The sequence below is a fragment of the Lepidochelys kempii genome, chromosome 8 (genome assembly GCF_965140285.1).
Source record: "Lepidochelys kempii isolate rLepKem1 chromosome 8, rLepKem1.hap1, whole genome shotgun sequence".
NCBI classification, from domain to species: Eukaryota; Metazoa; Chordata; order Testudines; family Cheloniidae; genus Lepidochelys; species Lepidochelys kempii.
The window spans coordinates 53344232-53369101 of NC_136387.1; the positions used below are offsets into that span (position 1 = coordinate 53344232).

Sequence of the window (24870 nt, forward strand, 5' to 3'; positions counted from 1 at the left end):
CTTCATGTAAGAGAATGCATACTTCTAGAATCACAACTTACGCTAGAAAAAGCAATAACCATTGCTACTCAGATTGAGTCAGCTACAGCAAAGCCAAAATAATGAGCATGGATACAGGAGGCACAGTCCAGGCTGTGACTCCTTTGCAGAAAAGTTCACTATCGCTGCAGACAAACTATTACAAGTGGAAAACTAATGAAAAACCACTGAATCAGCAAATTCAAAATACAGTAAAAGCATGCTTTCGCTGTGGATCCCCACAACACCTTGCAACATTTTACACAGAAGGTCATCCCTATATTACCCTCACGCCAATGGGGAAATGGAACGGTTTAACAGAAGTTTGCAAGCTACACAGGATGTCCGGCAAAAGTAGCTTAGTGCAATTCATTGCAAAAAGATTGGGCATTTTGCTAAAGTATGTCACAGCAGCCAGTTCAATCAACAGGTGCATGCAGTTACAATACAGACTAACACGACTGCTACTCTGAAAACTATACAATTAAGTTGACCTAATTTACGTTGGCATACAGCTGCTTCAGAGAGGCTTGAATATCTATATCCTAACACTACTCTCTTTCAATTATGAACCAGAATATAAGCCTGGAAACAAAAATGTGGTAGTTGATTGCCTTTGTCGCCTGCCTTGCCTTCACCAGATGGCCCACTGGAGGATGTAGTAGTTGCGCTTATTACAAGCACTCTTACTGCAGTTACAAGAGAACAATTTCAAGGTGCTCGTTCAGCGTGTCCAATTCAACAAAAACTACGGGAATTTCTGACAAAGAGATGGCCCAGTAACCCTAAAAACCTTGACCCAGTTTTGCTGCCTTATTTTAGAGTTCAGGATGAACTTTCTTTGCTTGATGGTTGTGTGCTACGAGGTACACACTGGCTACTTGTGCCAGAAGAATTATAGTCAAAACTCATACACCTGGCACACGATACTCATCAAGGAACTGTCAGAACCAAACAACGACTACGGGATCTGTATTGGTGGCCAGGGATGGACTCTCAAGCTGAAGCACTCATAAAATCCTGTGTCACTTGCCAAATGCATGATAAGACAGCAGTGACATGTACCCCTCCATTACAGCCTGTTCCTCTTCCTGTATCTGCATGGGAAAAATTGGCGACTGACATTGTAGAACTCTTTGATACTGCTCCAAGTGACTGCCGTTATGCTATCACTTCAATAGACTATTTCAGTAAATGGCATGAGGTAGTGTTTACATTGCAAATCTCTTCTGCAAAAGTAATTAAGTTCCTCTCTTCAGTTTTTAGCAGGGAAGGTAACCCCAAAGAACTGGTTTCAGATAATGGTAGTCAATTTACTTCCCTGGAGTTTGAAACTTTTCTAGCAGAGAGGAACATTTTACACAGAAGGTCATCCCTATATTACCCTCAAGCCAATGGGGAAATGGAACGGTTTAACAGAAGTTTGAAAGAGAGTTTGCAAACGGCTAAACTGGAAGAGCGATTGTGGATAACCTTCACTACTGATTTCTTGCAAGCATACCGGGCTACACGACAAGCCACAACGTAAAGATCACCGGCTGAGTTACTGCATGGGAAACAGATGAATACTAAACTGAACATTGCTGGATTGTTAAAGGCACAACCTGATGCCCCAACCGAGGATGATGTGAGAAAAACAGTTGAACAGAACCAAGCAAAGTATAAGGCTTTCACAGACAAGCAGTGGGGTGCTAAGGAACCAAAGTTTGAGTGTGGTTCCTTCGCTGAAATACGAAAACCTGGAATTTTACGCAAATGGGACCATAAATTTACAGCTCCTCTTAAAATCATAGAGAAGAAGGGACCTTACACCTATGGACTTTCTGATGGGTGGGTATGGAATGCTTCTTATCTTGCACCTGCCTATGCACCAAGAGGACATTATGCCAACACCCAGTCTGCATTGGATGACTTCACTGTAGTATCAACCAACAAGACATTGCACCGGGGCTTGAGAGACGGCCTGTTAGACCCAGACCACCACCTGCCTGGCCTAGAGACTATGTTATGTAGTATCTACAGTGTTTTCAGTGTAATATTTCTGCCAACACTAAAGTGTCTTGTTTCATTTTTGTTCCTGTGGTTAGAACAACGTTTATTTTAATTGGGAGAGTTTCTTAAGAGATGAGGGAATGTGGTGTTTAGATGCTGGTTGTAATTATTAGAACTGGGAGCACTGGCTGTTGGGAGTCTGAAAAGACAGGAAACAGGAAGGAGGTGGGGGAGTTGAGGAGGCTGAATGAGAGCTACCGAGGATGCAGCAGCAGCTTGGTAAAGAGGTTTCCACTTTAAAAATAAAGTCCTGTTGAAGTTTGTTAGTCCCTTGCCTGGTTGCTACAACAAGTGTTTAATTCTTTACCTCCTGCTAAACGCTATTAAATATGTACTGCTGCTGCTCCTCTTCAGGATTTAGGTCCAGTTTCTCTTTGGATGTGATTAGATCTGTTATCTGGAAATAGATCAGCTCAAGTTGCTCCCGTAAGTTGTACCTTGTATGATGATGCTTCTAAAGAATTTATTTAGTTCTGTCCCTTTCTTTGAATTATACAGATGTTAAATACAGTTATGAGCAGTGGTGCACCTGCAGACATTGTTCCTGAGAGGTAACTGTAAACTCCTTATTTGTAGGGAAGAAACTCAGCAAGTTTGTGTGTGTGTGGTGGGGTTGTTTGAGGGCTTTGGTGGGCAGTGATTCTGAGGGAATTTTTGACCTTGTTTAGAATAAGATTTTAGAGTGATATGTGAACATGTTAGCTAACGTGTAAAGGTCTAATCTAGGCAAAGAGGTGTGCCTTTAACATGTGTCAAACCAGTCAAATTAAAGCCTAGGGGAGAGCCCTAAACAAAACAAGACTTTTGGTTGGTGGGGAGGGGGAAAGAGGGGAATTCTTTGTGTGTGTGTGTTTTGCCAAGGGGACGGATACTTGCCATTTCAGTTTTCAGCTTTTATCTCTTCAGGACTTGAACACACCCTGTCCAGGGTTCCTGCCCTTTCACAGGCCCATTTCTATGCTGTTGTCCACAGCTTTCTTCTGTTCTTGAATTGCTCTGGTCTCCCATTTGGCAATTGGATTCATTACATGAATAAAATTATTGAATTACTGCAGGACAAGATGCCTGAAATGTATTGAAATGTGAGAATAAGCAAGCTTCACCATCATGGCCGATAACACCGACATCACTTTCCAGAATCTCAGGCTCTGCTTTCACTGCCTGATCCTGAAAGATACCCTGACCAGACTGGGCCAGCGAGAAGCAACTCAGTAACATCACCATCCTATCTCTATCTGGTTCTACTAAATCCTGAACAACACCTGCACCTGAGATTCCTGCTGTCACCCCTTCCCTAATAGGTCATTTTTCATTCCCTATCTTTCTCTTTTGCCTTGAAATTCTGGCTAATAAGAATCTGGTATAACCAGCCAAGACAACTATGATGAGTTTTCCCGGGGTGCAACCTGGAACTGCGGTACCACTGAGCCCTCTGGCTTATCAACCTGGGCTCCCTCTCACACTGTGATGTTGTGACAAGCTGCAAACCTCTCCAGGTACTGCATTTACACAAACATCAACAGACAGGGACACACCCAGCCATAGGCGCCGACTCTGTGGCTGCTCCGGGGCTGGAGTAACCACAGGAAGAAAATAGTGGGTGCTCAGCACCCACCAGTGGCCCCACCAATCAGCTTGTCCCCCTCCCTCCCAGCGCCTTCCGGCCTGCCACAGTCAGCTGTTCAGCAGCATGCAGGAGGCGCTGGAGGGAGGAAGCAAAGTGAGGGCAGGCTGTGCTTGAGGGAGGAGACAGGGTGGTGGTAAGGCTTGAGGGAAGGGTTGGAGTGGGGGCATGGCCTGGGAGAGAGCGGGGGTCGAGCACCCCCCCAGGAAATGACAAAGTGGGTGCCTGTGCACCCAGTTATGTTACATGAATGCTTCTCCCAGCCGCTCATGAACCAACAACAGAGAGGCTCCAACCAATTCCCCACACATCCCCAACCTAGGACTCCAGAGCTGTACCACCTAGCCCTGGTCAAAAGCCTGACCGGTGTAAGTTTACTACCCAGTCCGCCACTCACTCAGTGTGGAGAGGACATGCACCAGCTTTTGTACACTGAGCAAGGATTTCCCCAGCACTTCAAGCAAAGTACACTGGTTTAGGTAAAATATAAAACAGATTTATGTCATGAATACTCAATGAGCCTCATGAGGGGCACGCTAAGTTGACCAGAGAGAGCTGGGGGAGTCCTCTCTCCCTGCCATAGTCCTGAAGCACCCTCCTGCATCTCAAACCCATCGTTCCCGCCCCCACCCCAGAGCCCGCGCCAGCTGCCGGAGCCCTCACCCCCTGCATCCCAGCCCTGAGCCCCTCATCCCTAGCCCCATCCTAGAGACCACACCCCCAGCTGGAGCCCTCATACCCCTGCACCCCAACCCTGATATATTAACACTAGATTGTATTCAGAAGCTGAGCCAGTAACGTCCTAACCTTTTGGTGTAGGTTTTTATTTATGTATTTGTAATTCTAGTTTAAATCTGTACCAGTTTAGTAAATCTATGTAGATGTTGTAGTTGAAAATCATTCTAGACTCTGTTAAGCAGCGGTCCCTTTTTGTTTCATTTTTAGAAGGGTCTGAGTCATTGTAACCTTGCATTTAAAAATAAATAAAGCATGTGCAAAATGGATAGGAGCTTTGAAGCATCGTTTATCAGGACAGGACTGCTGCAGTTTGAGATGACAGAGACCTATTTCATGCCCACCTCCCTGCAATAGTGGGATATAGTCCCCAGAGAGAGTATGTGTAGATTGGTAGACTTAAACTGAGCCAAAGAATCAAAAAGAACCAATGCTTCTATGCTCCTTGATTGTATTAATGTATGTGTGGCCCTATCTACCTGCTATGGACATTTTCTTACACTTCATAGTTGCTAACAGCACAGGTTCAGCTTTCCGGGTGTTAACAACAACACTGGGCATCCTAGTATAGATTGGTCACTGGCTGCCATGGGTATTTGCATATCTAATTGAGGCTATGTTAAAAATACCAGCAGCCCACATATGCTAGAGTAGCCTAATGCTGGTTGAGAGGAAGTGGTATTAGCAAGGGGGAGGGCTCTCTGTGTGTGTTTGTGTGTGCGAGAAAGTAGGAAGGGCCTGGTTTGATGGTGTGTTTTCCAGCCAAAAGGCGATGTCATTAGGGTGACCAGATGTCCTGATTTTATAGGGACAGTCCCGATTTTTGGGCCTTTTTCTTATATGGGCTCCTATTACCCCCCACCCCGCATCCTGATTTTTCACACTTGCTGTCTGGTTACCCTAGATGTCATGAATTCTCAATGAGCCTCATGAGGGGCACGCTACGGTCTCCTTCACTGGATGATGAACGCAAATTTAAACAACAACAAAAATCAGTGATGTGCCTAGCCCTCTTTAGTTGTTATTTACACCGCAAGCTGTGTCCTGTCCGAGTTTCTTTTATCTTGTATTGTTTTTCCTTCCAGGCAGGGCTGTGACTCCCTGCTGATTTAATCTTTTAGGTTTTCTTTCTCCATCATCTCCTGCTGCAACGATTTCGACCGACTCGCTTGCAAAAAGGCCACCTTTGTCTGAGAGCCCTTCCTCCTCCCCCTGTCGAGGAGCTATTTTGGGAAACAGCAGCTGAGCTGGAGGATTCTTAATTGTTTGTCAACCCCTTCCAGACCCCTTAGATCACATGCAGAGATTAGAGTGCATAGTCACACCCTTTCCTCCGCCTCCTTTTCCTATCCCTCTGTGACCTGTGAGGAAGTGGGGAATACCCCCTTTCCAGGCGGGGAGAGAGACACAGAACATCACACACTGGCACACAGTCACAAACAACAGACATACTTTGTAATCAACCACAGCTATGAGGATAACACTGAGACGTTCAGCACAGAGGTGCACCCTATCTAACCAGTCCAAGTTCAAAGAAAGACCCTGACACATCCAGAGACACAGCACACGCTAAACCAATCGTGGCACAGGCTATGAAGCACAGAAACACTCTAAAACCTATCACTGCCCAGAAAGAAACACCCACACACATTCCCACTAATCAAAGCAGAGAGAGACTTCTCACACACATACAACCACAATCCCAGAGACAGGCAGACAGACAACAAAGCCACCCAGGGCTCTGACCTCAAAAGCCACCATGTGACTCTGTCTGAAACTTACTGCATTACATCAGCCTGGGAATGAAAGAAAAGCCCTGATACCAAAATATTGGCCTTCTTAAAAGGGCAATCACATCCATAGTTTTAAGGAGGACTGGACTGTTTCCTTGAGTGCTATTCCCCTCTGCCTTCTTGCCTGGCTTGCAGATGTCATAGAGTTGTGGGAAGGGCATGTTTAAAGTAAAACCCTTTTATTTTGTGAAGTCTTAAAGTGCAGGACCCATTTAGGATCATGACATATGCTGTAGTAGAATTGGGAGAGCCTTTGTGCAGGCTCAAAACAGGGTTTGTCCAAGCACTGGGCAGCTGTGATTTAGTTCTATGGAGATAGGTGACACTGGAAATAAAAAGCAAAAAGAAAAGGATTAAATTTAAGGCTATATGATAGTTGAGACTTATGTAGCACTTTCCATGCAAGGATCTCACAGCGCTTTATGAGCAGTGATTAATTTTGCCTTTCCCCTCTATGTGACTGGTGATGTTATGACTATTTTAGAAATGGAGAAGCAGGCAAAGAAGTTAAGACCAACATTTTCAAAAGTGGCTGCTGACTTAGGATACCTTAATTTTTGAGTGTCCAACTTGACACACAAAATCAGTGCCCACTTTTGAAAATATAGCTTAGTGACTAGCCCAAGGTCACACAACAAATCTGTGGTAAAACTGAGAATACCTGTCCAGGAACCTAATCATCTGTCTCTGCATCTCCTGCTCTGAAGCAATAGATGGTGCTTTCCCTCCAAATACCTGTCAGCTTTTCCCATGAGGGCAGGATCACTGCTTACTAGCTTCCTCCACTTTTTTGTTGCCCTGCACATGGCCTGTTGGGCCATCAGAGGCAAGTTGCTCCTTGTGCTCCTTCCCTTTTTCTCCTCTCCTCTCGTCTCTTCTCTCCAGTGAGGAAGCTGATAACATCTGATGTCAAATGAAATGAGTCAGTAAAGTCAGTGGTATAAATAAATCTCTGGTGTATCTTCTCTGAAGCCAGTCAAATTAAACCCGGGATGAAAATGGCCCTATACACTAATTGAAATCACGTGCTTACCTTATATGTGCCCAGGCAAATCAGCAGCTGCCTTCCAAAAGTGTCAATGACTAACAAAGATGCAAGGCAGAGGAGAATTGGGCCCGGAAACTGAATCTATAGCAGAAACATGAGTAGAGAGAGTCCCAAGCTGCAAAGTTCAGGTGCACTGATAATCAAGAGGGAGCTTATGCCAAGCCCCTTATTAATAGAGTTGACCTTTGGTCCTTGTAAAGGATCACAGTTTACTATTGGTTTTGTAAAAGGAAGGCTTGAGCTCTTTTTCTTGGGAAGTAAAATGTGTACCCACACAAACTGTTTGCTAAGGCTGAAAGGAACGGGTAGCTGGGCTCAGCTTCTGCAGCAAGACGCTGGAGGTGGAACCTAAAGATTTCTCCCCATGTTCACACACCACATACAGGTTTCAGAGCAGCAGCCATGTTAGTCTGTATCCGGAGAGTACTCCTTTTCATTTTACACCACATACAGTTTTTATAGGAGATGAGTCAGTTCAGTTTGGCAGGTATCCCACACAATCATCTCACTAACCTTCTCCAAAATCTTGCTTTGTACTTAGTCATGTGATAGTTGTAGACAGAAATTGGTTATACTTGGTGACCAAAAATTGGTTGAGGGAGTTGCATGAAGGGGAGGGCTCTTTCCCCAGGGAATATCACTTTCATTGCTCACTGAGGCAGGAAATATCTGTGGGAGCCGCTTCTTAAAATGTTGGCAGCTTATCACTGTTGGATGTGGCTCCAGCTTCAAGGGCTGGGGAAGTTTATATTGAAGTCTTGGCCCTTCTCTAATCTTGACTCATGTTGGGGTATGTCTCACTACAATTAGACACCCACGGCTGGCCCACATCAGCTGACTTGGGCTAAGAGGCTGTTTAATTGTGGTGTAGACTTCAGGCTTGCGCTGGAGCCCGGGCTGTGGACCCTGCAGCCCAGCCCCAAATGTCCGCAATTAAAAAGCCTCTTAGCCCAAGCCCTGCAAGCCCAGTCAGCTGGCCTGGGCCAGCCGTGGCAGATGTCTAATTGCGGTGTAGACATACCCTTAAGGTCTTTTGGGGAATCACTTGGTGACAAATAAAATGAGTCAGTAAATAATAAGGGCTGGATCCAGTGGCCTTTACCCAGGTGAAGGTGCCACTAAAAGTCTTCTCCAGCCATCTTAGGGATTCTGGGGTAAAAGAACCACATTCCTACCAACACTAACTGCATCATGCTGGAATCATCTCTTTGAATGACATCACAGCCTCAGATCCTGCAAGTTCCAGAATCTGAATGTGACTCGTGGTGTCACCAAAAAAATGTAAATTAGTTTGTGACTGCATAGCATGATGTCACATCGTGGACTTATTTCAATGTGTCACAGACAGACAAATAAGGCTGTTATAAACAGCAGCAACGCAAACCCCAAACATCCAGGCCTAGAATCAGCTTTGCTAATTAAACCCTGACTCAAGTACTTACACCATAGAACTGTAGCCTTTCCAAGGCAGGGGATCAGATTCTGTGGGTCTGGGAATTTGAGCCAATTCTTTTCCTTTAGACTATCATTTTTCTCTACTATTATCCTGATTTCTTCTCCCTCCCAGTTTGCCAGAGACCACGTGTGGGGCATAGAACTCATGTGACAGTGAGCTTCTCCATAACTCAAGAAGGGCTGGAGGCACAAAAGAGATAGAAATAATTTTCAAGTCACAAAAGAGTTTGTGTACCATTGTAGATGTCACAAATTGCCCATTTTGAGGCTATGATGTTATACTAATGGGGAGGGGGAAAATTGGATGCCAAACCATGAACTGTGCTTTGTTTAGGAGACGGTTCCATTGTTTTCAGGAGGAAAATCTCATAGAGCAGTATTTTGGACTTTAAATATAGAGTTGATGAGCTAGAGGAGAACATGAAGTTGAGGGTCTTTTGTTAACTCCTCCAGTGTAAGATGCTTTCTGATGATTTATGGCTTATTCCTCCCTTGGTTTTTATTACTGTCAGAATCAACTGCACCTTCAGAAAGCCAGAATTTGGTGGCAGTTCCTATTGCCAGTGAACATCAGCTCTCAGGACAGGAGTCACTGGCACGCAAAAGCTGACATTTTGTGGGTTGGAAGGGTGGGAACACAACCAAAGGAATGGAAATGAATTCAGTAAATAAATGGGAGTTCACATATGTTATCATAGAGAAATTCCATCACTGCCACATCTGCCTATGTAGGAAGGACAAGTCCCTCATTTTCAGCTGAATAATTACGCTAATTCTCCACTCTGTTCCTCTGAAAAGCTTTCCTTGTCCACTGCATTTCAGTCCACAGATGTTGCTATTCCTACCCCCAGCTGGCTCCATTTATAGCCTTCATATGTTGGTGAGGGTGGCACTCGAGGGTGGGAAAAAATGCTTAGGAATCCAGGGACAAGTCTGAAAAGACTCAGAAAACTGCAGTTCCCCTTCTGTCTGTCTCTCACTAGCATGAGAAATCAGAGTCATTTGTAAAACCCCAAGAGTGGGACAAGTAATGCTGATTAAGTGTGATTTGTCACAAATAGCAGGTGAGAGAGTTAGGACAGAATGTGAAAAGAGCAGAGTTCTGTAAAAAAGAAAAGGAGTACTTGTGGCACCTTAGAGTCTCTAAGATGCCACAAGTACTCCTTTTCTTTTTGCGGATACAGACTAACACGGCTGCTCCTCTGAAACCTGTCATAATGCAAGATGACAGTCAGCTGACATGTGACACATCCAGTGTTGAGTCGATGGACACTGAAGAATATCCCACATCTTTGATCTCATCTACAATGGCTGATAGCGTCTTCTTTGCCAGCAGTGCAATGAATTCATCACAAATAGTCTTTGGTAGATATGATGTATGGCCTTTTCCATTGATGTGCTGAGCTAAGAAAGGGTTGAACTTAGCGATTAGCTCTAGTACGCCAAGGTAATTGTCATTGTGTTTCGATCCAACAGTCTCATCTGTGTCACGTAATGGCAGACCACGCTCAGCAAGAAAAGCTATGGTTTCAACTATGCGTCTGAGAATGTTCTTCCAATAAGCACAAGCTTCCAAAAACTGGTTTCCATTTGGGTATCAATTGTGCCGCTAACTTTCTTTTGAGCATTGTAGCTGCTAACTGACAATGTATGCTGCTCACTCATTGCATGATTGGTAATGTATGCAGTATTCTTCCAATCACTGAAGCCTTCGGAAAACATTCCCCACTTTTTGGTATCAGAAAACAGAAGCAGTAAAAACTGTACATTTTCTGCTTAGAAGTCGAATAGATGAGCCATTCTCGCTTGCCAATCTGTTTGTTAGGCTTCACATATTCAAACATTGATTTGGTCAGATAACAATTCTAATTGGTGTACTCTCGCTTTGTCAATGAAAAGTTGGCATTTAGAGTCTGGAGTTTCTGTGGGCCCTTCTCAGTCTAATATGCAATGAGATCTTGAGAAGTCATGTCCCACTTGCCTGGATCATTGGAGAAGGATATTTTTGTATTACTGTCACTGGGAATGTCTTCAGAGGAGTGGGGTGAGACTGCAGCTAGAGAAGTCACAGGAGGCTGCTCCTTTTCATCAGGCGCAGGCTCAGTGGATTCACTTGGGCTGGTATTCGCCACAACTTCCTCACCACCAGACTTAGTAGGAGGAAAAAACACTAGGAGAGAAGGAGTAGGAGTACCTTTCAGCACTACATCTTGTTTTTCCCATCTTTCTTTGGCCTCCTTCAATTTCTGCCATCCTCCTTTCTTCGACATGGTGTCTATTGTCCAGTGTAGGCCTACTGTGTGCAAAGTTCAATATTGCTTGGGCCCACAAACACTTACTTAGCCCACAAAGACAAAATCACAACCACCATAAACTGAATTCATTGTTGATGGATTAATTTGTACCAAGTAATGTCTAATGAGACAAAAAATTTCCAGTGGCCCCGCTACTGTCACTCAGCTGTTCCTTCAATATGGAATGGAGGGCCTACAGTAGGACCTAAAAATCGGAGGGCCTAAGGCTATAGTCTTATTAGCCTCTGAGTTAATCCGTCTCTGTCTGCGGCATGGGCTAGCAATGTGAGTATGTACTCAGAGTGCCGAGCTGTCTGTTACAGCCTGTGCTGCTGCATCTTCACGGCTATTTTTAGCTCCACTAGCTAGATTAAAGCCAGCATAGGGTATGTCTCATCACTGGTGGGTCCTCGATTTGAGGACAATCTCTGCCATGGATTTACAGATGGATGCCTGAGATGACTCAGGAGTCTGATTCTGGAACCACAGATCCACCTGCAATAGGTACAGACATTTCCTGGTGGGTCAGCTGCCTGGTAGGAGAAACTTTTTTCTTTCTCCTCTCTCTCTTTTCAGCTTTGAGAACAAGGCACCTTTTCTTGAAGCAGTCCACTGCCTGATGGAGGCTGTGATGCCAGTGAGTTCGGTTTGTGGCTTGCTCCTCCAGTTTGTGATGTCCACATCAGTTTTCTTGAGATACGACAAAGCTAGGCTTAAAGTGTATTTCCTCTGACCACCACAAGATCTCTGACCATACGTGAGCTGAGAGTAGAGGGTTTGTTTTGGGAGGCGAGAATCTGGCAGTTTTGATGATGAAAGGGTCCGTCTACAAGCCATTACAGAGAATGGTGGCAGTCATCTGATTGTGAAGAAGCCTTAGGACCTTAATAAATTTTGGAGGGCAACCGTCTGGACAGCACCCTCCAGAGGGCTTCACAATTGATGGAGTTGATGGCCATTGTCAAATCAATGAAGGCCAAGTGCAGGTCCTGATTTTGCTCCTGAGACTTCCTGGATTTGGTGGGCAACGAAGATTATGTTGGTTGTCCTGCAGGATGGTGTGAAACCGCACTACAATTCCAGCAATATTTCCTCAGCAAGGGGAAGCGATCAGTTTAAGAGGATACACAGGGCCGTCCCTACGCATATGCAGCATATGTGGCTGCGTAGGGCACCCGAAAATTTGGGGCACCCACGGGTCTTAGTGTCCACCCTCCTGCCTCTTCCTGTCCCTGTTCTGACCATTCCTGCAGGCTCCCACAGCTAGCTGCTGCAGCTTGGTGAGTCTTCCTCCAGAGGGGATCTAGTAAGGGCTTGTCTACACTGGCAATTTACAGCGCTGCAACTTTCTCACTCAGGAGTGTGGAAAAACACCCCCCTGAGCACAGCAAGTTTCAGCGCCAGTGTAGACAGTGCACCAGCACTGGGAGCCGCGCTTCCAGTGCTGGTAGCTATGCCCTTTGTGGACGTGGTTTTTTTAGGACACTGGGAGATCTCTCTCCCATCACCACGCCATGACCACACAAGGCATGTTAAAGAACCTCTCTTGAAGACACTGCTGAATTTTCTCCCAAGTCACTATATCTTGAAGAGACTTGATGATTAAATTTCTTTCGTACTGATTTTGCATGATTACAATGCCTTGACATGATCTGGAAATTCATGATGGATCTAACAAGGTGGTGGTCTGTTCAACAGTTATCGGTTCCATGTGTGGCCCTTGTGAAGTGGACATCCTTTCAATCTCGAGCTCTGACGATAATGTAGTCAAGAAGGTACCAGTGCCTGGAGCAAGAGTGTCTCCAGGTTGATCTTTTACTTCTCACTTTGTCTAAAGAGGGAGTTCGAGATGACCAGGCCATGTTCTACTCATTTGCTCAGGAGGAGGATGCCGTTGGAATTGGTCTTTCCTACTCCTTCTTTTCCGCTAGTGCCATTCCAGAAATCTGACTCACGCCGAACTCTAGTGTTGAAATTTCTGGGTATGTCTAAGCAAGCTGCAATCACACCTCCAATTGCAGTGTGGACAGACCGATAGATAACCTCCGTTGGAATATGGCAGTTTTCAGCAGCACCAAATTTACACAAATGAGCACAAGGAAATCTGGGACTTCTGCCAGGTGGGGTAAGGGCTGGGGCTTGCCCATGCCATCACGGGGGGTGGGGCTGCTTTGGTGAGCATCCAGTTGTGCCTGGAAGGGTGAGAGAGAGCCTCCTTTTCCTTTTTCTCAGCCAAACAGCCTCTCTCTTTCCCCCCTTCCCTTTCACCTTGTGTTTTTGACTCTGGAAGGGGGGAAGGGACAGGACTCACTGGAAGATCTGCGAGGCAGAGGTGCAGTATGTTCCATGCCTGAGATGAGTCCTGGGGGCTTGCACGTGCTCAGCCCAAACTGCTCTCCTGATTGCACTGGCCAGCCTGCAGTTTCCCAGTGGCAAACTGCTGGCCCAAGCTCTCCTCGCACCCCCCCAGCAGACAGTGCGGTTGTTGCTGCATGAACATCGAGGGGGTGAACGAGAGGAGACTCGGGACCAGCCGCCTGACAAGGTGTCTGGGACAGGATCCGAGGCTGCGGCACTGCAGGGATGGTGGCAGCCGCTCTGCACAGCCAGCGCGCCCCCTCGCCCGACCCGCGCAGGGTCGGCTGTTGCCGGTCATGGGCTCCCCACCTGCTCTATCATTGCCCCTTTAAGAGCCCTCTCCGCGGGGCTAGCGTTCGAACCCTTTCCCTCCCTCTCCATTGGCCAGAGCGGGCGCGTGGAGGACCGTGGAGGGGGACCAGTCGGCTGTTAGCGCAACCGGCGGGGTGCTCTGATTGGCCGACGGCGGAGGCGCTATATAAAGCGGTCCTGGCGCTTGGGCTAGCTTCAGACGGCGGCGCGAGCGGGCAGCGCGCGAGCGGGCGGGGGGCCGGCGCCGCCATGGAGTTCCGGCTGGAGGCGCATCGCATCGTCAGCATCTCGCTGGGCAAGATCTACAGCGCGCGGGGCCAGCGCGGCGGCCTCAAGCTGCACAAGAACCTGCTGGTGTCGCTGGTGCTGCGCAGCGCCCGCCGGGTCTACCTGGGCGAGCCCGGCGGCGAGTGCCCCCTGCCGCCCCGCCCGGGGCCGCCGCCGCCGCCCCCGGACTGCGAGAGGCTGCGGCGGGGCTGCCGCCCGCTGGACTCGGAGGCGGCGGCGGCGGCGCGGGGCCGGGCGGAGTGCCCGGCCGAGTCCCCTCGCAAGCGGAGCGCAGCTGAGCGGGGCCAGGCGGCGGGCTCCCCGGGGAAGAAGCCGCGGCGTGAGGCGGAGCCGCCCCCGCCGCAGGAGGACATGGAGACCGGCAACGTGGCCAGCCTCATCAGCATCTTCGGCTCCGGCTTCTCGGGGCTGCTGGGCAAGGAGCGCGGCGCGGCGGAGGCGAGCGAGCCGGGGCAGGTCTGCTGCGAGCAGCCGGTGCTGCGGAGCCTCAACCCCTGGAGCACGGCCATCGTGGCCTTCTGAGCCCCGCCGCGGACTGGCCGCTCTGCGCGGCCGCCCCTGCCCCGCGGCACCGACGGGCGGGGGGCCGGCACTGGCTTCCCTCAAAGCAGGCAGGAAGCTCTGAGACACGCTGGGGACTTTTGGGCCTTGCCCCGCCGCCCTGGGAACTGACCGGGGCAGCAGCAGCACTTCACTTCTCCCTTCCCCGCACACGGACATGCCGCGATCTCCTCCCCCGCGCTCTTTCCCACCTAGGGCTTTGCCTGTGCGACTCTTTGCCCTCCCATGTGGCGCCTTTCCTGCCGGAAATCCCCTTTCATGTCTCCCCAGCCCGAACATCCTGCCCGCAGGGTGAAATCTTCCACAGGCTATTTCCATCCTGAACATTTGGAGGACTCCCCCAGATAATACTTTAAGCTGGGAGAGAGTAAAGTTGATTGGAAGCTTATATTTTGACAAGCTGGAAGTCGGAACTTTTACATGGTGCTTTAAAATGATTAACGCAGTGAACAAAAAGTTTACAGACTGACAGTCATTGTTCCTTTTGGAGGAGGCTTGGTCACTCCTGGCCTTTGTTTTATAAAGGCTTGGGGATGTGCTGGGGCTCTTGTACAGTATTCTCTCCTCCACTGATGTGTTTTGTTTTTGTATAACTGTAACTCTACGTGTGTAACACGTATTAAATATTTTGCAGCTGTTTAAGTGTAGTCCTATTTCTGTAGCCGCTTGGCCGGAGAGGGAGGTTGAGGGCTGGGTAGATAGCAATGGAATGGGTGTGGTTATGTGGCTGTGGCCTGTATCCACCCTGCACAGCTAGAGGGGTGGTTTTGGTTCCAACTCCTCTGTGAACTGTGTATAAAGGAACCTTCTGTTACGGGAAGATGATGAAAACCCCTCCCAAGAGTTGACTGAGTCATTTGAATTACCTCTTGCTGCATTCTGTTCCCTGTTCAGCGCTGTACTTAGGCAAACTGCCCCCTGACTTTAGTGAGGTTTGAGGAGGAAGTGCTGAATGGATCTCGAGTTCTTCTTATATAGAATATATGCTTATTGGTCCAGAGACTTTTAGTAATGTACTCGTGAATGGGATGGGGCTGGAGCAGTTTGAGCTCTTATTCAGAAAATAGTCAATGTGCAAAATTGTTACTTAGCACCTCCTACCTCACTGCATTGAGAACAGTTGCTCTATGCCAAAACAGCGCTTAGATGACTACTCCTCCCAAACTTGAATTTTCTCACATAACGTTCTATATAGCTGTCAAATTTTGCTGTCAGTTCTTAGTGTTCGGTAGGGATATCTGACTTAACCTACTCAAGTAATCGTTTCCTCCTCTTTCTCTCTCCTCCGCCCCCGCCCCTGGTTCCTATTCCTCAGAACATGCTCACCCACTTCTGTGGTAGACACCAATTGTGAGTGCTTACAGTACTTCTGTAGAACAGCCCTTCTCTATAGTTCTGAGTACTGCTTCAGTACTACTTAAAATGGAAATAACAAAAGCCCTTAAAATGTATAGCTAAAGTATGTTCAGGTTACAATTAAAGGTGACTTGCAGAGGGAGAAAATGGGTGTGTAACCTTATTTCATAATGCATAGAGAATTTTTCAAAAGAAAGTCCTGTTTTGCTGGAAGACTTGTTGGTCTTAGTAATGGGAGTCTTTTCAGCCTGTAATTGATAAATGAAGATTTAATACTTAAAAATAACATGCAAATGTGGGTGGAAATGAGTTTGCCTTCCTGTTTTGCTGCTGGTTTATATCAAAACAGCCTGAAACATCTTTTTATCTCCCCTCTTTTAAAAATACAAAGTAAGTTCTTGTCTGTCTGGGAAGACTGGACAACTAGTGAATTGATATCACGAGTGAAAGTTGAGCAATTAAGAGAAGGGATTTTTGTGGCCGTCTAGATAATTACTTTTTGTGTGGATGTAGTTAAATAGACATTCCTTAATGTTTTGGATAAGTGATGCATCTGATAAAGACTCACTGTTTTGAGACTTAAAAAAAAAAAAAGCCCTGAAGCCCCCAAGTCCTCTAGCAAAACCATGTAAGGACCAGACTTGGCACTTCTAGGGTATTAGACAACCAGGAGAGGGAAAAATCTTGCCTTTGGGGAGAAAAAACCATTGGGGCCCATCTTGCTCTGGTTTCAAAACACAACACCGACTTTGCATGTTACCTTTAACAATGACAGATTTTTCTCCAACTGTTTTCTGGGTCAAGTACTTTTTAACTTTAATCTCAATATAGTTTCACTGTTGTGATACTTTGTTATGTATGGCTTGAACTACACAGGCTGATAGATACAAACTCAATTCTTAATATAACTAACTTTTTTTGGGGAGGGGGAAACCTTTCACAACGTCTTGCGTCCAGAAAAAAGGTCCAAGGCCCTCCCTTCCTCCCCCACACCTTTCCATTTTCAGTTCACCTTCAATCAAAGTCTTCAGTCCTCTATTGAAAAGGGCTACCAACTAGCAGAGGTGAAAAAAGAACTGAGCTTGGTGGGGAGAAGAGAGCTGGATTCAGGGAGACTTTAATCCTTTAATTTATGACACTTTTTTGGGGATGTGCCCATGAGAACCCTCTCTTGCTGCTCCCTTCCCATGGTTTCACTGAGGAAAGTTTTGGGCTGAGAGAGGGCCCTGTTCTTGAGCAGAAGGGTGGATCATAAGATGATCATTGTCTCTCCAGTCAGGATTCTATTCAAATCTTGAATGAGTAGATTTCAGTCCGCCTACTTCCTGATTCTGCTCTTTGGAAAGCTGTTCCCAAACAGCTTGGAGCATCTCTAAAATATTGTCCTGTGTAGGCACGGAGCTGTTCCTGCTTAACTCTCTGTGGATACTCCTACTCTGGAATAAGCATCCACACATGGAGTTAATCAGGAAAAAATCACATCACCCAAGGGGTGGGGGGTTTCTGTATTTAAAAGCCAGTGAAGGAAGGAAGGTCTGATGTTACAGCTGGGCAGAAGGCATTGAATGCCTGTCTACATTGTAGAGAAGCCATAACATCCTTTCAACAGAGTGCTTGGCATTGGTTGTATAGCTAATGTCCAAAGAGGAGTTGTGTAATTGGTGTCCAACAAAATAGCTTGGTGGTTGGCAGCATCTGAAATACCAGCACTAAAGGCCATTCTGGTATATATCACAAATCTGCTTCTGACTGCAGTGAGCCATCCAGTTCACATCTGAATGTGTGATTTCTCCTTTATCAAGTGACGAGTGGTCTCCTTATGGAAAAAGGGCACAATCCAACTTCACAAGCTGCTCCCAGAACTATCTCCTGGGTTATACCATGCAACTAACTGACTTCAGTGGGGTTTCATAGATGTGACTGAGCATTTGGCTAATCCAAGCATAATTAAATGCATCCACATGTGGGGCAAGGGGCAGCAGCTAACCAGCATCCCCACCAACCAGGATGTGAGTAGGAAGAATAGTTGAACTTATTGGTATAAGGGAAACAAGACAGTGTATTTACAAGTGAAGTTTGTTTCACCAGTACCTGGAAACAAATGTACCAGGAAGCCTGAGTGCAGCAGAGATTGTTTTTCTTGGTGAGGTTATTTAATGGCGCTGCTTGTTAGACAAAACCATAAGAGTGGGACATCCTAGTGAAAGAGAGGCTGTTCTTTAGTTATGGCTCTGGAGGGGTCAGATAAACTATAGTTGCTCGTCGTGCTCTTGGTGCACTCTGACACATAGCACTGCCTCAAGCGTGAAGCCATGTATTTTCAGTGAATGTTTCAGTTCAAGGATATTTAAAGACTAGCTTTATATAGCTTCTGGAGAAGTGTAACTCTTTCTCTCTTCGCCGCCCCCCCCAGAGAACTTAAGCTTCCTGTTACTGCTGGACTTGTGATCTATGCAGCAATGTACAAACTTCTCTAGCAAATCCTTTGCACCTTCCTAAAGCATCAGCTCACTTCTATGGAAACTGGTGCAAACAATAAGAATAGTGATGGTCTAGGAAACAGCAGGCCCACGTCGAAGAGATATTAAAGACTCACTGAAGCCTCATGGCAAATAGTCCACTGTATCTAGAAACCCCTCTACATCAGATTTTCCGATACCTTTTATTTTCTTGTTACTGTGGATGCTGGCATATAAAAAGGAACTGTGGCCTAGGCCTTTCAAGTTATTTAGGTGCCAAACTCCCATTGAAATCTGAGGCTCTGGGCCTATGTTCCTTAATTCATCTGTTCTGATTCTTCTTCTTGACACTTACTTCTGTTGATGGCAATGAATTTAGTTTGCACTAGAGGTGAAGGTGATGGCTCAAACAGAATTGAGGCTGGAGAAGAAGAAACATGACTTCTGTGCAAATGCCCATTGAGGAAAGAAGTACATAGGTAAACCAGATACAAATAAAATCTTCCATCACTTGAAAGATAGCAAGAGTCTTATGGAAAGTACTTAACAAGGCCTAGAATGGTATGACATAATAGTAATATGGCAGAATCCTTGCCTTCCTATAATAGCAATGAACGTTGAACTATTAAGAAGAATGAAGACTAGCTAAAGCAGGGCAGGGCATCAGGAGATCTGTTCTGTTCCCATCTCTGCATGGACTTGTATGTGACCTTTTCAGCACCCTGTCTCAGTTTCCCTAGCTGTAGTACTGACCTGGCAGAGCTGCTATGAGGTTTAATCAGTGTTTTTAAAGGCTTTGAGGGCCTGAGTGGAAGGTGCTTTTCAAATCCTTTCACTTAAGGTGAGAAGAGGGTGGTAATAACTTGAGAAAACTGTGCTGGAATGGGGTGTGAAGTCCTCCTCCTATGGAGGAGATGAATCCTGAGAGAAGGGGGAATGCATTTGCTTTCACCTTTCCTATACAGTAATTGTTAATGAATTATCCACCCTGGTGTATGAGCTATTGCTCTAAATACGGATGCCTTTAGGGGAGAGGAAATCATTTAAAAATGCATTTAATGGTAAGGGAGCATTAATACTGTGAATCATCTCATCCTTTAAAGATAAAGATGTATCTCAGCGGATGCCAGACAGTGTTCCCATCCAAGACAGTGGACAAAACAGGCCTGGGTGGAGGGGAGGTGAAAAGGGACACTGGATTTGGCTTTTAATGTGTGTTCTCCCATTTGGCACACTCCAGGGGTTCCCTGGAAGAACATGCCCCAAGATGACCCTGCTTACACATCCTTTTTGCTGCCCCAGAGAGCCTAGACTCATTGCTGCAGCATCTCCGTGGGACATGTCTCAGCACTCTGGAATCTAGAGAGCTGCTCGGAGGGAGGGAGAGAAACCTCCAGGGGCTGCATTCTTGATGCAGCCACTCCCTTGCCTAGAGAGCAGCAGCTGGTTGTTGCCCACTTCAGGGAGAGCTGGAGAGGCAGTAACACTTGGGCATTGAGAGGAAAACACTAGAGAGGTTTAAATAGCAGGCTGGTGCCTTAATGGAGAAGGGGGGAAAAAGCATGTGCGGAGGGGCTTGAAAAAGTTCCCTGCATTTTGGGGGGGAGGGAGAGGGGAAGAGGAGCTGCTGGTGCTTTATAAAAACCTTCCATACGACCCCTGTATAGATTCTAAGGGTTGACTGTAGGGGAAGGACCTGATCTCTCCCAGCTCTGTCAGGCTTGCCTGACTGTATGGTACTGTGTATCCCTCTGATGCTATAGAGATGTTAGTTAACCTGGGTAGAGGGGAGAATTTCCTCTCTCTCAAATATTTACACCCTCCTTTTAAGCCCTGTGTTATGTTAGGGTATGTTGTTTGCCTGAAACCACCCTGGCAATAGAGCTGGCTAATACTTTCCCTGCTGGCTCCTGGAGCTCTCTAGGGCAGAGAGGAGAGAGCTCTTCTCCTCCCCAGCCTTGGCCTCAGGCTCTTGCTGATGCTCTGAGGGGGACACACAAGCTCATTGGGAAAGAATCTGATGGTACAGGGAGGGTTGCTAATGGAAAGAGGGGAAAGTAGGCAGGGAGGGGTAGGGTTCGGTTTGCTGACAGGGCTTTCAGAAGACTAGGGTGAGATTCTCTTTTCTCTGAAGGACATGCACAGACTCTGCAGTCATGGAAAGGCTACTGCCAGTTGGGGTACAGGAAGCTCAGCAGTGGGGCCATGAGCATTGGGTGGAAAGAGCCCTGTTTTGGAAGCAGAAGTGGCACCTGACCTGGGAGTTCCTCACTTTTGACATGACCGTAAGCAGGTGAGACGGCAGACTCTACCTTGGAAGTGTCATCAGCCATTTAGGGGACCCAGCTGTTCAAGGGGGTGAGGGACCTAGTCCTGGGAGTACTAGTGCTAGACTGAACTGGGCCAGTAAACCCTAGAAGTTGGGGTCAGATCCAGACCAGCAAGAAGATGTGACCACCATCACTGCGGAGCTAGAAGTAGATAAACTGGCTTTGGGTGAGCAGAGAGAGAATGAAATGACACACTTCTCTGGTTAGCAAATCCAAAAAACTCCAGTTGAGTTCTGGGTCTCTTACTTCACGTTTCTGCTGACCTCTCCTATCCAAAGTCTGCGGTGGTGGTGGTGTGTGGTTTTTTTGTTTTGTTTTTGTTTTGGTTTTTTTTTGGTGTGGGGTGTGATTTTGTTACTTCTCGGAGAGGGACAACTGTAGACGAGTCTTGGAGCTGTAGTCTGAAACTGTGCTAATGTATTTCCCAAATAGTAATGCAAACTTCAGGGAGAACGAGGAGGACGAAAAAGTGCATTCCTTGCCCAAGAAGTCATGGAAGAAAGGACAGTGAATAGATAGCTCGGGGGGAGGAAGGGGAGTTTTCCAGGCCTCCCACTTAGAACGAGTTCACGGCTTCCAAGATATTTAGTCTCAACATACGTGGGGTGAGTTCAGGGCAGACACGCTTGGCCTTAATTTGGAATTTCCTGGCTATTGTCAATCTGGGTCACAACATGGATCACTTCACTTCCAAACTATTTTTTGATTTGGACCAGACGGAGGGAGCTGTTTTGACTTGTGTTTTAGGCAGGTGTTTGTTTAAAAAAAACATGTAACACCCTTGGGGAAACCAGAACAGCGCCTCCCTTTTCTTTTTGCAAGGTGCCAAGTTCCAGTCTGGAGTGAATATTTTCTACAGCTGTGGTAGAAACTGCAGAAAATAAAGGTTTTGGAATGGAAAACTGGATGGGTCCCTCCCTCTATAGTGGAAATACACAGGGTACCTGCTCTTGTAAAGTTACTGCTCCTGGTCTTCTGCCCTGCTTTGTCTCCATCTTTACAGCTACAGGTGTGTAGAATAGGTGGCAGGATGGTGCAGGTCTTTCAACAGTGTGAGGGTGGAGCAGAATGAGTGCATCCATGCTGCCCAATGCATAGCTAGAACATCTTCTATTTCTACCTCTATCCAAGGCTTGATCAAGAGGTGGGTATTCTAGACTCATGCCTAGGGCTCCAGCCCCTGGAGTTATGATAAAGGCAGACTCTCAGCTTTCATTTAAAAACAAAAATCCAGCTGCCATGATGGAGAAAAGCCTGAAAACATGACTTGCGTAGCTTCAGATGCCTGAGTCTGCAGGCAGCCTGGAACAGTAGCTGGGCTGGGGAAATTTGCCCATATATCTCAATGGGGTGTTCTCTCTAAGGCCTGCTAATGGGGCATGGGGGCTGCCAATGCCACTGCAGCAGGAGCTATATGGACAGCTGGAGAGGCAAGCAGTGGGCCAACCCACGTTGCTGGAGTGAGTTCTGGTGGGCCCCCTGGGTGTGCACACTTGCCTCTTTGCGGGGTGGGGTGGGGTGGGGGAAAAGATACCTGCTCCTGTCTAGGGGAGGGGAATGGGTGTGGTGTGGGGAGCTACAGAGGAACCCCAAGTCACGATGAGTCTAGGGCACCAGATTTCCTTGACTCAGCCTTGTCTCTACATTGACATCTTTATTTTTGAGACAATTAACCCTCTCCCTAAACCATTTAACCCTCTCCTTTATGCTGCAGAAATAGCCCTGAGATGTGCTACATCTCTCCAGGAGCCTTGGCAGTTAGTGCCAGCAGCAAAGGCTGCCTCCCAGCACAGCCAGCTGGGACGCTAGTGTCATTTGCCTCTGTGCTGTTTATTAGGGTGCCCTGTAACACTGGAGAGAATAATAGAATTGTCTCCCTACTGAATGAAGCTGATTAGAGTCTCCCCATGGGGAAGGTTATAGCTGTGTCATAAGGACTGTAAGTTTCCTCCCCTTCCTATGGACTCATTAGCATGTTGAGGCTGTGCAGGCTTTGGGCTTTTGCCAGCAGTATTAACAGTCTAAGAGAAACAGGCATGGCCGTCTGTTGTTCACATTCAGGGTTCTGGTTAGGAACCTGTGTGGTTTCCTGGGGGAAAAAAACTTCCTCCACCTCCTCCTTCCCTCAGCCGACTGTGTCTGACCTTTGCTGTCCTCTCTGAGGTTGTAGGGGATTAATCCAAGCCTCAGGACAGGTTCAGGCGTGTCCAATGCACAAGAGAGCTTTGCACGCAGCAATGGGGAGGAGGACAATGAAGCATTCTATTCCACTCAGCAAGGCAGCTGAGCAAAGCAGAAGGAAGAAATGCTTCTATAAATAGCTAAAGATGGACCTGAGTTCCAGATTCATTTCCCCACTGCTCCAAGTAGTTCTTAATCCACACTGAGATCTGGATCTGAATGTTGGAAATGACTCCTCTCTACAAGCTGAGCCCAAACCCTAGAGCTGAACATCTGTGGACAGCCGGGTGTCCAGGATCCAGGGGACCCAAGGCTCTGACATGTGCAGATTGGGCCCATCTCTAATAGCTCTACCCAGTATTTTCTAGGGTCTCTATCACCATAATTCATAGACTTTAAGGCCAGAAGAGACTGTTTTGTTAGTCTAGTCTGTCCTCCTGCATAACACAGGTCAGAACTTCCCCAGTAATCTCTTCCTCAAGTCCATAACTGCTGTCTTAATGTAATACCAGAGTGGTGGGGAGTGCAGTCAGTAAGATTGTAATGGATTCTGGTCTTTTCCTCTTGTAAGTTCAGCAGTTCTTCCTGGTCCTCTGTTTTTTTGTTTTTTGTTTTGTTTTGGTGAGGCTTACATTAAAGTCACATCAACAAAATGACTGAGTTAATCTCAAAGAGTGAGACAACAGTTGTGTAGGAAGAGGGAGGGCAGAGATGCAGATAAGGTGAATAGTGAGCAAGGGGAAGCACAAGGCCCTGAACAGAGAGCTGGGAAGAGAATAGAAAAGAAAGAGATGTAGAGGCAGATGAAATAGGAGAGGAAGTGTAGCCAATCAGAGTAAGATGGGGAGAACAGGGCAGAGTATCACTCACAGAAATCTGGAGAGCAGCCTGAAAGGATTAACAATCAGAGGCACATAAGGACAGGAAAGAGTAGGCGCAGAGAAAGTGGGAAGACTGAGCCAATAGCCCCCCTGCGCTTGAACAGAGTTTGGAATGTGCAGTTTGTTTCCCTGCAGCCAGGGACAGTTCCCTCTTCAACTTCCCAGAAATAAGAAGCAAAGGCTCAGAGGACACCTCCTCTCCTGACCACCTCCTTCCTCCTGGGTTTGAGGGCTTGCTGCAGTTTCCCGCTCCTTCCCTACCACACAAATAAAAAGCTCCAGACAACAGAGCAAGGCAGGCCAGGGAGAATGCAGACTTCCACACCCCCCTCTCGCAAACTTGCTTCACATTCAGCAGCCACTAAAGACAGGATAGAAAGTGACTGACTTTCTTAGAGGGGAAAACCCAATCAATCTTCAGTCACCAAATTTGGGAACAAATTTTCGTATGCCCTTTAAACCTGTTATCTCCCTGCCAACCCCCAACCCTCCCTGTATCTGCCCTTTCTCTAAATGTATGTGTCATCCAGTTCTCTGCCACTGGGCTCCTGCTGATCGCGAGTTACTGTGCTTTCCGACTGTGTTAAGCTTGCTAGTTTCAGGGTGGTGGTGGTCTGCAGACGACGATAGTTCAAAGCCCAGTTTAGGTCTTGTCCTCATCCTGAGTGGACACGGAGCTGTATCACCAAACCAGATGTAGCACAAGTGTGAGTGGTGGTGGTTCTTTCAGAAAATTCCCACCACTGGTTTAGATGGCTGTCCTGGGGATCTAGTAGGAACATTAGGTGCCATTTTTGAAAGTGCCAAAGTGGCTTAGGAGCTGAAGTCCCATTGACTTTCAGGAAACCCGGCCTTTGAAGTGACTAAGTCATGTCTGAAAATGGGAATTAGGCTCCCAAGTGACTTGGTCGCTTTTGCCAATGTTTCTTAGTATCTGACAGTTTTCTCTCTCAAATGCTCCCTAGCCAGTTGGGGAGTTTTCCTTTAAACTGCCAGGAGTTTGGGGACATATTCCCAGCGCACAATTTCTTCTATCCCTCCCATGGTCTGAGCAAATGCAAAGCCGTCTGTCTATGACTGGAACAGTAGGGGTTTCTGCTGTTTGTTGACAAAGGCTGAATGGGG

At 46.9% G+C, this 24870-nt stretch overlaps 1 protein-coding gene across 1 annotated transcript; it reads left to right on the forward strand.

Annotated features, from left to right (window-relative positions):
• Window positions 1-13866: 13866 nt before the first annotated feature.
• IER5 (immediate early response 5) lies at window positions 13867-15180 on the forward strand. The gene has a single exon (XM_073358210.2). It carries the CDS (start codon window positions 13939-13941, stop codon window positions 14497-14499), a length of 561 nt encoding a protein of 186 aa, XP_073214311.1. The 5' UTR covers window positions 13867-13938; the 3' UTR covers window positions 14500-15180.
• Window positions 15181-24870: the final 9690 nt, after the last annotated feature.

Excerpts from the sequence above, each read along its gene's own strand:
- IER5 (XM_073358210.2), top strand. The coding sequence starts at position 13,939 with ATGGAGTTCCGGCTGGAGGCGCATCGCATCGTCAGCATCTCGCTGGGC.